Source organism: Carassius carassius, chromosome 29 (genome assembly GCF_963082965.1).
Source record: "Carassius carassius chromosome 29, fCarCar2.1, whole genome shotgun sequence".
NCBI classification, from domain to species: domain Eukaryota; kingdom Metazoa; phylum Chordata; class Actinopteri; order Cypriniformes; family Cyprinidae; genus Carassius; species Carassius carassius.
This window is the reverse complement of record NC_081783.1, coordinates 6,556,762-6,575,281: the sequence shown is the minus strand read 5'-3', so window position 1 is coordinate 6,575,281 and position 18,520 is coordinate 6,556,762. Positions and strand designations below refer to the sequence as shown.

General features: G+C 37.4%; 2 protein-coding genes across 7 annotated transcripts in view; both read left to right on the top strand.

Moving 5' to 3' along the window:
- LOC132109490 (uncharacterized) overlaps positions 1-18,520 on the top strand; it is a 106,931-nt gene that overhangs the window by 20,853 nt on the left and 67,558 nt on the right. The gene's annotated exons all lie outside the window — the stretch shown is intronic.
- LOC132109493 (muscleblind-like protein 3) overlaps positions 1-18,520 on the top strand; it is a 37,696-nt gene that overhangs the window by 9,956 nt on the left and 9,220 nt on the right. For all 6 annotated transcript variants that reach the window (XM_059515606.1, XM_059515607.1, XM_059515604.1 and 3 more), the window contains exons 2-4: positions 11,011-11,175; positions 11,270-11,470; positions 13,580-13,813. In XM_059515606.1, the coding sequence (XP_059371589.1) occupies positions 11,011-11,175; positions 11,270-11,470; positions 13,580-13,813 (600 nt within the window). The remainder of the gene's footprint in view (positions 1-11,010; positions 11,176-11,269; positions 11,471-13,579; positions 13,814-18,520) is intronic.

The following is an 18,520-nucleotide window of genomic DNA, read 5'->3' as shown; positions in this document are numbered from 1 at the left end:
GTCTTGTCCTGGTGGTCTTCTGAGACAAGGTCTTTACAGGGGATCTGTATCTGGGACTCTAGTTGTCCTGGTCTATGCTGTCTTTCATGGCAGTAGAGGTCCTTTCTAGGTGCTGATCCACCATCTGGTCTGGATACGTACTGGATCTGGGTGACTGCAGTGACCCTCTGATCTGGATACAGACTGGAACTGGTGGCTACGGTGACCTCGGAATAAGAGAGAAACAGACAAATATTAGCGTAGATGCCATTCTTCTAATGATGTAGCAAGTACATAGGGTGTTATGGGAAGTGTTCCCGGTTCCGGTTTACCTAATTAATTCGGCCTAAAAATCCTTTAACGGATTTGGATATTAAAAACATATTAGTATGTTATGTGTAAGCCAGGTTAAAGAGATGGGTCTTTAATCTACAACCCGAATTCCGGAAAAGTTGGGACGTTTTTTAAATTTGAATAAAATGAAAACTAAAAGACTTTCAAATCACATGAGCCAATATTTTATTCACAATAGAACATAGATAACATAGCAAATGTTTAAACTGAGAAAGTTTACAATTTTATGCACAAAATGAGCTCATTTCAATTTTGATTTCTGCTACAGGTCTCAAAATAGTTGGGACGGGGCATGTTTACCATGGTGTAGAATCTCCTATTCTTTTCAAAACAGTTTGAAGATGTCTGGGCATTGAGGCTATGAGTTGCTGGAGTTTTGCTGTTGGAATTTGGTCCCATTCTTGCCTTACATAGATTTCCAGCTGCTGAAGAGTTCGTGGTCATCTTTGACGTATTTTTCGTTTAATGATGTGCCAAATGTTCTCTATAGGTGAAAGATCTGGACTGCAGGCAGGCCAGGTTAGCACCCGGACTCTTCTACGACGAAGCCATGCTGTTGTTATAGCTGCAGTATGTGGTTTTGCATTGTCCTGCTGAAATAAACAAGGCCTTCCCTGAAATAGACGTTGTTTGGAGGGAAGCATATGTTGCTCTAAAACCTTTATATACCTTTCAGCATTCACAGAGCCTTCCAAAACATGCAAGCTGCCCATACCGTATGCACTTATGCACCCCCATACCATCAGAGATGCTGGCTTTTGAACTGAACGCTGATAACATGCTGGAAGGTCTCCCTCCTCTTTAGCCCGGAGGACACGGCGTCCGTGATTTCCAACAAGAATGTCAAATTTGGACTCGTCTGACCATAAAACACTATTCCACTTTGAAATAGTCCATTTTAAATGAGCCTTGGCCCACAGGACACGACGGCGCTTCTGGACCATGTTCACATATGGCTTCCTTTTTGCATGATAGAGCTTTAGTTGGCATCTGCTGATGGCACGGCGGATTGTGTTTACCGACAGTGGTTTCTGAAAGTATTCCTGGGCCCATTTAGTAATGTCATTGACACAATCATGCCGATGAGTGATGCAGTGTCGTCTGAGAGCCCAAAGACCACGGGCATCCAATAAAGGTCTCCGGCCTTGTCCCTTACGCACAGAGATTTCTCCAGTTTCTCTGAATCTTTTGATGATGTTATGCACTGTAGATGATGAGATTTGCAAAGCCTTTGCAATTTGACGTTGAGGAACATTGTTTTTAAAGTTTTCCACAATTTTTTTACGCAGTCTTTCACAGATTGGAGAGCCTCTGCCCATCTTTACTTCTGAGAGACTCTGCTTCTCTAAGACAAAGCTTTTATAGCTAATCATGTTACAGACCTGATATCAATTAACTTAATTAATCACTAGATGTTATCCCAGCTGAATCTTTTCAAAACTGCTTGCTTTTTTAGCCATTTGTTGCCCCCGTGCCAACTTTTTTGAGACCTGTAGCAGGCATTAAATTTTAAATGAGCTAATTAAGTGGATAAAAGTGTAAAATTTCTCAGTTTAAACATTTGCTACGTTATCTATGTTCTATTGTGAATAAAATATTGGCTCATGTGATTTGAAATTCCTTTAGTTTTCATTTTATTAAAATTTAAAAAAACGTCCCAACTTTTCCGGAATTCGGGTTGTAGATTTAAACTGCAAGAGTGTGTCTGCCTCCTGAACAATGTTAGGTAGGTTATTCCGGAGTTTAGGCGCCAAATAGGAAAAGGATCTGCCGCCCGCAGTTGATTTTGATATTCTAGGTATTATCAAATTGCCTGCGTTTTGAGAACGTAGCGGACGTAGAGGATTATAATGTAAAAAGAGCTCATTCAAATACTGAGGTGCTAAACCATTCAGGGCTTTATAAGTAATAAGCAATATTTTAAAATCTATACGATGTTTGATAGGGAGCCAGTGCAGTGTTGACAGGACCGGGCTAATATGGTCATACTTCCTGGTTCTAGTAAGAACTCTTGCTGCTGCATTTTGGACTAGCTGTAGTTTGTTTACTAAGCGTGCAGAACAACCACCCAATAAAGCATTACAATAATCTAACCTTGAGGTCATAAATGCATGGATTAACATTTCTGCGTTTGACATTGAGAGCATAGGCCGTAATTTAGATATATTTTTGAGATGGAAAAATGCAGTTTTACAAATGCTAGAAACGTGGCTTTCTAAGGAAAGATTGCGATCAAATAGCACACCTAGGTTCCTAACTGATGACGAAGAATTGACAGAGCAACCATCAAGTCTTAGACAGTGTTCTAGGTTATTACAAGCAGAGTTTTTAGGTCCTATAATTAACACCTCTGTTTTTCAGAATTTAGCAGTAAGAAATTACTCGTCATCCAGTTTTTTATATCGACTATGCATTCCATTAGTTGGCGGTAATATAAGTATGATTTAAACCATGCTAATGCACTTCCATTAATGCCAACAAAGTGTTCAAGTCTATGCAAAAGAATGTTGTGGTAAATTGTGTCAAACGCAGCACTAAGATCCAATAAAACTAATAGAGAGAAACATCCACGATCAGATGATAAGAGCAGGTCATTTGTAACTCTAAGGAGAGCAGTCTCAGTACTATGATACGGTCTAAATCCTGACTGGAAATCCTCACATATACCATTTTTCTCTAAGAAGGAATATAATTGTAAGGATACCACCTTTTCTAGTATCTTGGACAGAAAAGGGAGATTCGAGATTGGTCTATAATTAACTAGTTCTTTGGGGTCAAGTTGTGGTTTTTTGATGAGATGCTTAATAACAGCCAGTTTGAAGGTTTTGGTGACATATCCTAATGACAATGAGGAATTAATAATAGTCAGAAGAGGATCTATGACTTCTGGAAGCACCTCTTTTAGGAGCTTAGATGGTATAGGGTCTAACATGTTGTTGGTTTAGATGATTTAACAAGTTTATACAATTCTTCCTCTCCTATTGTAGAGAATGAGTAGAACTGTTCCTCAGGGGGTCTATAGTGCACTGTTTGATGCGATACTGTAGCTAACGGCTGAATGATTGCAATTTTATCTCTAATGGTATCGATTTTAGAAGTAAAGTAGTTCATAAAGTCATTACTGCTGTGGTGTTGGGAAATGTCAACACTTGTTGAGGCTTTATTTTTTGTTAATTTAGCCACTGTATTGAATAAATACCTGGGGTTATGTTTGTTTTCTTCTAAAAGAGAAGAAAAGTAATCGGATCTAGCAGTTTTTAATGCTTTTCTGATAGGTTACTTTCCCGCCAAGCAATACGAAATACCTCTAGTTTTGTTTTCCTCCAGCTCCATCAATTCCATGTGACAGTATTAAATCTAGAGTATGATTTCGACAATGAGTAGGTCCTGAAAAGTGTTGTCTAACCCCAATAGAGTTCACAATGTCTATAAATGCTGAAACCAATGCATCTTTTTCATTATCAACATGGATATTAAAATCACCAACTATTAAAACTTTATCTGCAGCCAGAACTAACTCGGATGTAAAATCACCAAACTCTTTAATAAAGTCTGTATGGTGCCCTGGTAGCCTGTATACAGTAGCCAGTACAAACATAACAGGGGATTTTTCATTAACATTTGTTTCTCTGGATAATGTTATATGAAGCACCATTACTTCAAACGAGTATATACTTACTTGAAGCCTGCCCTCTGAGAAATCCTGAAAACGTTGTCATAAATTGAAGCAACACCTCCCCCTTTGCCTTTTAGACTCGGCTCATGTTTATAACAGTAATCTTGGGGGTTGCACTCATTTAAAATAATGTAATCATCAGGTTTTAGCCAGGTTTCTGTCAAACAGTACATCTATATTATGATCAGTGATCATATTATTTACAAAAAGTGTTTTCGTAGAAAGGGATCTGATATTCAATAAGCCAAGCTTTATCATTTGTTTATCCATATTGCATCTGTTTTTTATTTGTTGAACCTCAAATTGTTAATCTTAACTTGGTTTGGACGTTTTTTGTATTTTCTAGTTCGGGGAACAGACATAGTCTCTATAGTGTGATATCTAGGTGAAAGAGTCTCTATGTACTGAGAATTAACTGACCTCTGTGACGTGAGGCAGCTAGCAGACGGTCAGTTCAGCCAGTCTGAATTACCAAAAAAGGTGATTAAAGCTGACTTAAACTGTGCATGCATGTAATATATTTTATATATATTATATACAGGATAAATTTATATGTATGCACGTCTAGAAATCAGCCCAGCACTGTCTCACTCATCTAACACATCCTATTTAACTCGTCAGTTAGTGTTTATTTGAGCACTTCTGTCAGTGAACGCCGCCTGCAAAACACTAAAATAAATATCAAAGAAATAATTCAGTTAAACAAGAAAGTAGCCTAAATAAGAAAGTTAAATACACCCTATCTAACGGACACGAACGACGCAGCGCGACAAAATACTGATTATAATCAGTGATGCTACACTGGATGCAGCACAACACGACATGATAAATCCCCATCCGGTCTGTGATGTAGGCTACTGACACAGAGTTCATATGTCCTGTATAGACACTAGACAGACTAAACCTGTCCCAACGCGGTTGTGTTGCGTCCGTTTACTTTTCCGCCACCAAGCAAGCTCAATAACTAACTCTTCATCTGAACGCGCTCTCTTTGAAATAGGAATCGTTGCCATATTTTTTGTTACCATCTTTTATTCATCGCTGTCTCGTTTGTATTTGGCCAGTTTGGAGAAAGCCTCACCAAACCTGACCAGCCAGCGTTTGCGATCACGAGAACTTGTGCAAACGCCGATGGGTGACATGAATGCAGATGACTCCAGATCGGTGATGCGGTATTTGCTTTCCCAACAAGATCCATCGCCCAACACTAAATTAATTTGCTGAATGCATAAACTGTATTTTCCTGCGCTCAAATCTGCATATCTAAAGGAAACGCTGTGTTTGAGGTAATTTGTTAATTACCATAGACTTAGAATTTGCAACTATTACAGTTATTACACTTATATACAAAACTTTTTATTATGCTTGCTATAGAGTTTGTGACGTCACGTGCACTACCGCCGGTGGCAGTAGACAACCGCGGTAGCAACCGACCACCGCGGTGACGCGGTTGTCACGGCAACCGTCACAGCCCTACATATTACAGTGTCTGTCATCGTGCTTGCAAGTTCACACACCTCTTTAATGTTATTTTTAGTGATCTCCGACTGGCGAAGTCGAACATCATTATCCCCGGCATTAATAACAATCTTACTGTATTTACATTTAGCATTAGCCAGCACTTTTAAATTTGCCAAGATGGCAAGATCGCTCTGGCTCCCGGTAAACATTTGACTATGGTGGCTGTTGTCTCTATATTCACGTTCTGTACAATAGAATCACAAATAACTAGAGCACTTTCATCAGATTTCTCAGTGGGTGCATCACTGAGTGGGGAGAACCTGTTTAATGTTTTGATCGGAACAGAAGAGCAGTGTTTTGACCCACGACTACGCTGCCTCACTGTCACTCAGTTGCCCTGCTGCAGGGGCTCTGAGATTGATAAACTGTACATGTGGCAAGAGGTGCAAATAACAATAGCAGGAGAAGCTAGGGCGTAACTTTGGGTCTACCATTGGGGGGGTTAAACTCGCGGCATATTTATTAATTTATTTATTTATTGAATAATTTTCTTGTGTAAAAGGTAACATGCTAATTTGCATAATTTAATTATGCACCCCCCCTTTTTTTAGGTATTTTAATAAGATAGATCCCTAAAATACGTTGCGAATACAGCCCAACTAAAGTTGTTTGAACAACAAAACACATCCACTTGCACATATTTGACAATCAGAATATGAGATATATATAAGGAAATAAAAGCAGATCATCAGTCATTCAGCGCTGACAAGCAATGAATGATTCATCTCCATGGGAACCATAAAGCGATAGTACGATCAATAACGGTCGCCTTGAAAAACTTTTAAACTTACGTGAGAAAAGGTTAAGTAAGGCTTACATTTAAATGTGTCTTTGTTTTGAGTGTATGGTCAATAAATAAAGGAATTAAAAAGATGGGCACCAAACCTGTTTTTCATGTCTCTACTCCCCACACTTTGAGAAACGCTGAGCTAACTTAACAGCTAACTTAGCAATAGCGGTCAGGGATTTTCTTTTCTTTTTTTTGGCCGGTGTCGAGAGAAAGCAGGTTGGGTAATACCAAGTAGTCGGATTCGGTGGGCGGGGGGGGTACATTACAGATTATTTAAAATATGATACTATCTTTCTTGCTGGCAAATTAAATTAATAAAGAAAACGAACAAAAGTATTCATTCTGACTATTTCATATTTATTTTAATCTGAATGATGTGATGATATTGGGGGGGTTATATTAGTTGGATCTGATTTTTGGGGGGTCATGACCCCCGTAACCCCCCTGCAAAATTACGCGCATGAGGAGAAGCCATTACTCACAGTGCTTGATCAAAATATTCTTACTGCGGTTTTTTGATGAACTTGTGAAAAACTGGAGCAAGAGAGAGGAGAGGAGAAAAGAAAACAGCGATAGGTTCGAATGAAAACGCTAATGACAAGCTAACGAGTGCTCGTTAGCTCGTCTTTCTTGAAAAGAAAGACAAAACAGTAAAAATATAATTTCGGCTATTTATAATTTATGCAGTGGTGAAAAAATTGGCATAAAACATGGGGGAAATGCAAAAAAAAAATCATTTGTTTGGTATTCGGCCTTCGGCCCAGTGTTTCATTTTGTTCAGTTTTGGCTTCAGCCAAGAATTTTCATTTCGGAGCATCCCTACTGAAAACTGGTGTAATTACTACAAAAAAATCAGCTTTGTCAACACAGGAATAAATATTATTTTTTAAATATATTAAACCAGAAAACAGTTCTATAACTATCACAATATTACCGATATTACTGTATTTTTACACATACTTGGTTAACAAGATATATACAAAAATATAAATAAAAAAACCCTAAACTTTTTAAATGTACAAATTACTTTCTATCCACTATATTTTGCTACATTTCAACTAAGTTTAGTATGCATAAAGTAATTATTTAATACATTTAACAACAATGTTTGTGTATATACAATATTCAGATATTTGGACATTAGACTTTAAATTGAAGTTAAAAGATACCAAACAGTGTGAATCCAGTGCATAACATTGGTCACAGTGAGATTTCAGGTGAGATTTTCAGCTTCCTACTGGTCAATTGAGCACTGGCATGATTCTCAGATGGGATCATTCTGGGAGACAGATGAACATTGCTTATTGTCATGTTGTACTTTAAAACACTATCACAGTGTTTTGCAGTAAATGTAAACTTTATTATAGAGAAACGCTCCAACTCTGATTATGTTAAGCCCGCTTTATTAAGCAGTTCTTTGCCAAAACCGGTTTCCTGACATTTTATCCTACCCTTCAGATTTTCCTACCAGGATTTACTGCGCATACGCACATAAATATTGCATCCTATTTCTCATGTTGAACAACAATATTTAATGTATCTGCATTACTGTAATTGTAGGTTTAGGGTTGGGGTAGGTGTGCACTTTAATAAAACACAATCTAATAGGTAGGAAAAATATTTATTGTTGTTTTCGTGTAGCTTTATCCCTTCTAGCTACAACCACGAATAGAACACATAATTACTGTATTTGCATTACTGTAAGGGTAGGTTTGGGGTTGTGGTAGGTGTAAATGTTAATAAACCGTAACTTTACAGGTAGCATTTTTTGTTGTCGAATTGTACTACCCACTGTTTTAAAGGGAGGTAACAAAATCTGACAGGGTAGGACAAACTGACAGAACACCGGCTGCAGTGTGGACCAGGCTTTATGCCATTTAGTCAAAGGTCTGGCTACGTGTGACTAGGTGTTGTATAGAGCTGCATGTGTGGGAGTTTCATTGAATGATGCAGCAGTTGGTTGGTGGACCATCTCCAAGACCTCAACAGCACACATTGATCATGCTGTACCTGCACGCTGACACTCCAGACACCCATTTTCATCTCCATTAAGTGCACCACATCACACTGGTCAGCAAGGAGACACCCCCACACTCACTCACTTCAAATTTTGTTTGGACTACATCACTGTTAAAAGCTGCCCTGTGGCTGCTTAAAGACACAGACAAGTGCTTAAATTGCTTTGGGTGGTGGACAGTCACAGATCTGAGTCATATGGAATGACACTTTGACATTCCGTCTGAACTGTTAGCATTGCACAGATACCATTGGGATTTAGTGTTTCCGCAAATTCCATTTGGAATGCGTTGGGATTCCATTTAGATTCCATTCTGTTGGAATCATGCCTTCCTTGATAAGCAGCTCAATTCGGATTTGTGAGCCCAACAACCCATTAAAGCTGCAATTACATAAGTAAAAATTATCCAACCCCCCCCCACAAAAAAGAATTAAAAGTTTTAACAGCAAATCAAGTCATTGTTGATTTGCATGCCTGCTGATGCAGACAGTCGTAACTATCCAGATGACCAGGCAGATGACGTTTAAAAGAGCAGTGTGAAGCATTTAGATGTGTTTTAGCTCTTCTTTCCTCAAAGATATAAATGCATTAAAGGAAGACATCCAGTGCTGTTTTTTGTGAGCACTGAAGAGTTGCACAAGGAGTACAAATCTTCTTTTGGAATAAATTGTCTAAATTAAATCTGTTTTTCTTTATCAATTTTAAATGAAAAAAATGTTTTGCCATCATTTATTCACCCAGAATCCAAGCGTCTCTTCTCCATACAGTCAAAGTGAATGTGGACATGAGCTGTCAAGCCCCAACATTTTATTCCATATGATAGCTTTCTGTGTAGAGCAGACCAAAAGATAGACCTGAATATAAATCTTGCTTTATTACCTTTGACACCATCTATTATCATTGAGTATAAAAGATAAGCAGGTCATGTCTTCTATGTGCATAGAGAAAAACATTAGGAAGACTAAATGATGATAGAATTTTTATTTTTGCCTGCACTGTCACTTTAAGAAAGAATGTGTATGAGCAATCTATCAAAATCATTTGTTTGTAATTTTTATTAAAATATTTCTAAAATGTCACTGTTCCTTTTTAGCTGATGTCATCAGTGACTTTGACTTTTCTAATCCCTGTACTTAAACTATTTAACTATTAAAAATAGTTTAGATCATTTAAGCTTTAAAGAGATAGTTAACCCAAAAATTTTAATTCTGTCATTAATTGCTCACCCTCATGTCGTTCCAAACCCATGAGACCTTCATTCATCTTCGGAACACAAATTAAGATATTTTTGATGTTATCTGCGAGTTCTTCGAGTTCTAGTTGAACTAAACCTTAAAGTTTGATGGCGAATCGATTAATCAAAAATGCACCGTGCCTGATGAAGACCTGATGGTCAAAACGTTGCAATAAAAAAAACATTTAGAGAGCAGTTATATCAGTGTGCAGGCATTACTTTTGCATTGTAATCGATTAACCAACCATTGTGACCATTCTCTAGTAGGGCCCTATGATTTCTGTGAGGTGGAAAATACAAACAGAATCCCAGAATCCATTTATAAAAATGAAAAATGTCTTGGATATGGACCAGTATCTGTGAATATTAAGATGAAAAATGCATCTTTGTGTGAATGAATGGCACTGATGCACAGTTTACGGTTTGGTTCATTAATAAGAGATGCTTTTTATTATTGAAATTGAATGAAATTTGTTCAAACGGAATCCAGAAAATGAATGGAAAACAGAATTCGATAAAAAAATAAACCTGAATTAAAAAAAAAAAAAAAGTATTACATTGGGCCTTAAAAAAGTCATTTTTGTTAAACTTTTGATAAATTGCTGTAAAATTGTTTCATTATTTCAACTAACTAGACATGTTTTTTTAGTAATTTATATTTTTTTAATTTACTCATTGAAACTCTCTATCCTCCGTTGACCTGAAAAATGAACAAAAGAAAGGTGTGTTAGGAAATAGACACGGTTTATCATCAGACCATCAGCAGAAATATGTAACTGCTGGACTGATGGAATGACATCTTTCTCTATTGGGTTATTACAGTACCTTACGCATTGCAGAGCAAGTGGCATTGCTCCATGGGTTCATTGAGTTTGTCTCGCAGCTAATCGACCCTGCTCATGAACGTTTGGTGTGTGTATTTAAACCGTTTCTGCAGCTCGCCAGTCGAATTGTTGCGTGGACAGCTGGGTGATAAACATAATACTATATGTCCGACTCATATGTAGTATGAGCATATACAAAAGCCACAAGGGCTTTATAATCTGTCAGCCGCACAGACAGGCAGACTGTTGATGCGGACAGACAGAAAGAGAAGACTGTCACTGTCAATTCATTTGGAGGTAGTGAAATTTTTTCCGCCCGTGTCCCAATGCTGTCGTTTGGCCGTTTCCTCTGATCGTTTGAAATTCAGACCTTCCAGCACTCCTGAGATTATGCTGTTTTCTTTTCATTAGATAGGGTTTTGGATGTTCCTATTATAGTGGAAGTTGGAATCAGTATGCTTGAATGTCTAGGGATTCCCGTTTAATTTATCCGCTCAATCACGGAGCCCTTATCGTCCTCTCACGCAGTCTTGGATCTTGAATAGTAGCTGAGATTCGGTGTAATTCATCTCTCTGTCTCTCTCTCTTTGTGTCTCCCTCTTCAACCCCTCTAAGGGTCGCTGTACACGTGATAACTGTAAGTACCTGCATCCTCCGCCTCATCTCAAGACCCAGCTGGAGATAAATGGCAGGAACAACCTGATCCAGCAGAAGACCGCAGCTGCCATGCTGGCCCAGCAGATGCAGTTCATGATGCCTGGAACTCAGCTGCAGCCCATAGTGAGAGCCATTTTAATAACCAACAACATCATGACCATTTTGACTTGAAAATGTTGCTTTATTATCTGTTGTTGTCTTTGTGTGTCTCATCCAGACATCGTTCCCAGTAACGCATTCCTTGGCCAACAGTCCAAGCATGGCTTTCAGCCCGTACCTGAGCCACATGAGCCCGGGCATCAGTCTCATGCCCGAACTTCTGCCCAGCACCCCCGTGCTGGTCCCGGGGAGCCCCACCGGCATCGCCATGGGCAACGGAAATTCAACGCAGAAGCATGTTCGCACAGACAAGCTTGAGGTGTTAAACACAGTCTCTAGTAATATCTTCCTAAACAATTATTCGGCATGTAACTCATTCTAAATCCTTTGTCCTTCAGACTCAAAAACATGTCAAATTGTGTGCCAACAGATTTTTAAACACTAGGCGTCACATACACATTATTAGTGTTTACAGAGGAAAAACTGGGCATCGTACACTAAAGGAACGTAAAAAACTCATGCAGGAAAATGTGCCTCATTGCTTGAAGGGGTCATGAACTGCCTTTTTTATTATTTTGAACTGTTCTTTGAGGTCAACTTATATTGTTATCAATATTTTTACATTAAAAAAAAACAAAAAAAAAAACATAATTTAGAAGTATTAGACTATTTCTGTCTTGTTTTGTCCCCCCTCATCGGAACACCCTGTTTGAATAAGTGCGCCATATTATAGACTCGAAAGTAAACGCCTACTGCTGTGATTGGCCAACACTTGTATGTGTTATGTATCCTACAGCCTTTCTAGATGGATGTGCTGTGTTTTAGGTTAAAAACACATAAATACATATCAAACGATCTATTTAACAGACAAAGCAATAGAGATCACATAATGAAAACAGTTACTCACACTTGTGTGGTGCGACATTACTGTCAGATCCAATATAGCCGGCACAGCATCGTCTTTTAGTTTCAATATTTCTGAAAATCCTGCATCGAACTGTGCTTTGTTTGGAAACCAATCCACAGTAAAATGAAGGGAACAAAGGACCAAGTTCTTATTGACGCGGTCTGGAACTTCATTAAAAATAAAATTCATCAAATAAAGTTTATTGTTTGGTTTCTGCATAGACCTGCGTTTACCTCTCTCATTACGTTATTTACACTACATGTGCAAATCTGTGGGCGGGGCTAAACAGGCAGTGTTGTAGGCGGTGTTCAACCATAATATTACATCATAAAGTGACACATTCCAAAACCTGTCGCTTTGGCAGACTGGCTTCGGTATAAGCTGTTTTTAGACTTACGGTAAAGTTTTGAGTTCTGAAACTTACCAAATATTTTTATAGCACAATGACCTCTAATATATTAAAAGATCAAGGGAATTTTGATTTCTAAGTTCATGACCCTTTTAAATCACTTGACAAATGAACTCAGTATGTGTTTTTAAATCAACTCATAATATCAAACTTGTTTGATATCCTCAGACTATGAAATCTTTGTCTGAAGCTAAAAGAAGTCTGTGCCCATCATGCACTTCATGCAATTTTGTGTGAAATCTGTCATCTGACTGCCCAAAATCTGCAATCCGGGGTCTGACTTTTGGCATCTAGTGGTGACTCGTCCAGACTGCCAATCAGGGCAAAAATCTGTGTGAAAATCATAACGTGTATTCCGGCTTTTAGTCATCAGACTTAAGACCATAGTTAGACCATATTTGGCGATAAAACAAGCGCAAGCGGTGAACCAATTCGGTAACACTTTACAATAACAGTACATTAATAATCATATACCTAAATAAAATATTATTTAAATAAAAATTGTTGATGAGTTATTGCATGCATTAATCAAGAACTAATCTTAACTACAACATGAGTCTTATGAATTCATGTGTAAAGTGTTACTTGAATACTATAACAAATACTTTAACAAATATGAACTAACATATAGTCAAGGTAGTTGTTATTCACACATGAATTCATATGATTCATGTCATAGTTAAGATTAGTTTTGATATTTAATTTAGATATTAATACATGATTATTCATATACATATTAATATATGATCATATCATATTCATATATTATAAAGTCTATAGACTTAAAAATCCTATAGACTTAGATTGAATGAGTCAAAAATATAGGCCAGAATATGATGTAGACTTGAGACTGGGCATATTTCGACCTGGGCCAATGAGCGAACACCTAACAAACACCCTAGCAACTACAAAGCAACATGCTTAAAGAATCTATATCCCTAATAGAAACATCCTGGCAACCATTCATTCAACATAGAATTGGGCAAGGGTCACACACTTCTTTTTCCAAATGTAAGAATCTAGTTTGTAATGCTATTGTGTCAAGATAAAAATTGTAATGACTGTCAGCGTGACTAATGGGTGATAGTAAATCTCTGCTGTTCTGCTCTCAGGTGTGTCGAGAATTCCAGCGGGGGAACTGCACACGCGGGGAGAACGACTGCCGCTATGCCCACCCAATGGAAGCCGCCATGGTGGACGGCAGTGAGAACTCCGTCATTGTTTGCATGGATTACATCAAGGGCCGATGCACCCGTGACAAATGCAAGTACTTTCACCCTCCAGCTCACTTACAGGCCCGGATAAAGGCGGCGCAGCACCAAGCCAGCCAGAATGCTGCTGCCATGGTGAGTTACTGAGACGATCCCATTACAATGACATCACAAGCACTAATTCTCACGATTATAACAAACACACATCACAGTACAGAAGATGATGCCTTCAGCCAATATGGCAACATATTGATAATTAAGCTACATATTCATTTGTGAAAAATGCTTTATTTTATTCATCCATCTAAAATAAAATTATTTACAAATATCTTATAACAAAGACATTGCTATTAATTGAATTTGTTACACATTTAAATAACTTCTGACCATTCTATCACATTTGGCACAAATCAAACTTAATCGAAGAATGACTTGCAAACTCAAGGCACTTGAATGAATGTTAAAAATCATTTGTTTTTTCATTATTCTTAAATTCAGGATTACCATTCATTATTCAATTATATTTTATCACACAAGTTTTTGTGTGTGTGTGTGTGTGTGTGTGTGTGTGTGTGTGTGTGTGTGTGTGTGTGTGTTTGAAAGAAGTCAGTGAGGCTCACCAAGGCTGCATTTATAGATAAAAAATATAGTACAATTCTAAAAGATTATATTACAATATAATATAATTACAATTATATTATTACAATTAAATTATATTACAATTGAAAATAATTTCAATATATATTTACAATGTAATTGTGATGCAAAGCTGAATTTTCGGCATCATTACTCCTGTCTTCAGTTTCACATGATCCTTCAGAAATCATTCTAATATGTTGATTTGCAGCTGAAGAAACATGTATTATTATCATTCTTATTATCACACAGAAAACAGTTGTGCTGCTTAATATTTTTGTGAAAACTATGATAATTTTTTTCTGGATTTTTTGATAAATAGGAATTTTGTGTGAAATAGAAATCTTTTGTTACATTACATGTCTTTACAGTTGATCATGATCATAAACACTGAAGTAAATTGCTTTGGATGTTCACATTTGTTTTCAAGTTCACATAACCGCGATGCACAGTGTTATGTAGTAAGCTACATCACCACACTATTTCAATGGAAACTAGAGTTAAATCTTTTTGTAATATGTGCCTAGTAATTCATCAAATCTCATGTCATACTGGGCCATTTTAGTAAGCAAGTAGCCATTTTAGCATGTGGTTTTATCCAAGGCAACTTTTTACAGGAACAGTCCCCCTGGAGTAACCTTAGTGACCAGCAGCCTTAGTTTTAGCCAGTGTGCTATTTTCAGTAAGCTTTACAAGTGTCAGATGAAAGTATGTGTATTTATAACTCACTTTCCACACACCTTCAATGTGAGATTCATGAGTGTATTAACTAATTCAGATCCCCGCAGGAGGGTGTGTGTGTGTGTATGTGTGTGTGTGTGTGTGTGTCTGCAGGCGAGCTCTTTGTCTTCTATGTAATGTATGAAGACCTGGGCTCAGTGATGGGTTACAAACAGTGTATGCAGTGCAGTGCAGGTGCAGGAGAGACAAATGATAAGAAAGGAAAAAACAAGCAATTCATTCCCACAGAAACCTCCACTAGTTAGCAGCCTCCCACCCAAGAGTGTACTGCAGACAGTTTCTCTTTCATAATGTGTCAGTTTTCTCCCAGTCTCCCAAGTGTTATCGTGTAACATTTTTACCAAGGTTTATTTACAGTGCACAGATGTGGGGACCTTATCCAAAAATCCTCCTCTGCTTCTTGCAGTCACCTGGCCTGCCTGAGGCTTTATCATATGTTGGCTTTATTTGACTCTCTCTTGAATCATGCTGTCATTCTTTTTAAACACTGCTTGATTGTCTTTACATCCTCACAGCTCTCTTTGTTGTCCTACAAGCTTATTACCCAGCTCTCTCTCTAACCTCAGCTGCATCTGTTCCTTCACGGCTCATTCTCTTGTCTCATGTTTATGTCTACTGTCTTTGATTGGTTTGCCATCATCATGTGGTCACTGCTCGCTTACCCAGCCCTCAGAGCGTCCTCTGAAGCGCAGCCTGCAACCAACTTTCAATCTGGTACTTTAATCTTTCACCCATTTTTTTTGTCTTTTTTCATTTTGTTTGCCGATTTGTTCATTTCTAATAGCTCAGTTTGTGTTTTGGATGAAAGCAATAATGCTGCAAGAAACCAGCCACAAACTCTGTGTAAACTAATCATTGTCTTAGAAGTGAAATAAAAATGAATACATTTGTGGTCTGGATTCTAAAAGTATATTTCTCAATACTTTTCTCCACAGGCACTTCAGAAAATCAAAAAATGTAAAGTAAACCAACTAGCTCAGTTGATTCGATTTTGAAGATCGGAAAAAGGATGCAATAATGTATCTTTAATAGTGATGCAAAATACTTTTATATGAGTACCATATTGCTTGTCATCCAGTAATAGTTCTTTACATATTAATTCATATTGAATATTTAATTGTTCATGCTCGTTTTTTCTATTTTTACATTTAGATTGCCTTTGTCAAAATAAGCAAAAAAGCAAATCTCAAAATAAATCTACATTTTCTTGCTGTACATTATAATGTTGTGCAAATTCAGATTGTAGCATTTAAAATGATTGGGTTGCACTTTATTTTAAGGTGTCTTTGTTACAGTGTTTATTGTACAGTAATATTAATTAAATACATGTACTTACTATAAGGTTAGGGTTTGGTTTAGGGTTACTTGCATATAAATATGCATAATTAAGTGTTGTTATAATAGTAAGTGCATGTAATGTGCAACAAGGGCACCTAAAAATAAAGTGTTACCAATGATTGATTTTAGTTTTTAATATTTATTTTTAACTTATTTAGACAGAATTTTAGCATCTGAGTTTTAGAGGTTAAACATGAAAATAGTTTTCATCTTATAAGCATTGGTCAGGAATTTAATATCATATATTTTTTTTAATGAGGGATAATTTAATACTTGTTCCACTGTTAAATTACATTTCATTTTAAAGAGTTTGTCATCATTTACTCACCTTCATGTCATTCCAAACTTGTATGTATTTATTTCTTCTCAATGTTGGAAAACAAACCGTGTTGGTGACCAATTGACTTCCATTGTCTGGACAAAAAACACTGAGACGTTTCTAAAAATAAATGCTCCATTCAGATTTGTAATGACATAAGGGTGCGTGATTAATGAACTTTTTAATGTGTTTCCTTATTGGAAAACATATTTTTTGCTCTTACATTACAACATCTATTAATAACTAACAAGATAAGTAGCTGTGTAATAATAATATAGATACAAAAAAAATATTTTGTGGGGTTTGCAGTTCTCATTGCCATGGAAACAACAACTTCTGATTGGTGAATCTCGCTACAGAATTGTGGGTAGTGCAATACCTCATCTGTAATTAATTCAGCAGATAAGCAATTGTTTTCAGTGAAGTTTAAATCACTGGCTTATGCAATCTACAGAAACATATACCACCGTCCTCATAAGCTTAGAGCTCATAGGTGGTCTTTCTGGAAAGGATTATGCATTGTTTAATATCAGTTTCACTGTGGAGATTTGGATTGAGATTTTTACTTCAGAAACCCGACTGTTGAGCTGTATACAGTACAGCACATTATTATTGGGTTGTGGGATTGAGTTCACTCGTGTAAATCATGAGGTCGGACTGCTCCCCCATCTTCCCTCGGTTAGTGGATCACAGATATCCTCTTTCCTGCTGACCTTGCTCTCTTATCATGTTGCATATCAGTCTTCAGACAGAATTACACATTGGAAGACAGCCGCACATCCTCCTCATTATGCATTCATCTAGACTGAGCATTCTGTGTTTAATTATCAGAGGCCTCACCTCTGTTTCTCTTTCTGATATCGCTCTTCCTCATGCAAGGCTTCATGCTTCTGATGGCCCTTTAGAAAAATGGAGAAGCACGCACAGACATTTGTCAGAGAAGGAAGAACAGCATATCATTAATTAAAAAATCTTCACAGAATACAATGTAGTTGATGAACATACAGGTGATTAGCACTAGCTGTCACAAACTAGCTAACCCTAACAATGTAGATGATTAAAAAAACAACTTAAAGGGTTAGTGCGCCCAAAAATGAAAATTAGGCCCCCTCAAGTCATCCTAGGTGTATATGACTTTCTTCTTTCAGACAAATCCAGTCAGAGTTATATAAAAAGTTGTCTTTAATCTTTCAAGCTGTTTATTGCCACTCAGTGGGTGTTGCATGCATCAGTCCAAAAGAAGTTAAATAAAAAGCCCATCCATTAAAAAAAAATGTCTCACACGGCTCCAGGGGGTGAACAAAGGCCTCCTGTAGTGAAACTATGCCATATTAAAAACCTAATAATCCCCTTAATCTAGCTTGCGCTCACTGCTGTACACGGGAGCAGCTCTGGGCGGATGACATATGAGGTCGGGCTAATATTCCCCAGGCTCCGGGTGTGTGTTCACAGTGTGTGTGTGTGTGTGTGTGTGTGTGTGTGTGTGTGTGTGTGTTCACAACTGTGTGTGTGAACTTTGGATGGGTTAAATGCTGATGTCTGAAATAGCTGTTTTCTATTTGCATACATTTTAAAATGCAGTTTAATCCTTTGATGGTAATAGCATCATTGCTCCAGTCTTCAGTGTCACATGATCCTACAGAAATCATTCTAATATGCTGGTTTGCTGCTCAAGGACATTTCTTGTTATCGTTTTAACAATTACCACTAATATTTTTCTGGAAACCATGTATTAGAATGGAAATATACAGATGTGAATAAAAATGTTTTTCTCCAATAAACGTTGGCCACAATTATTATCACCCCTT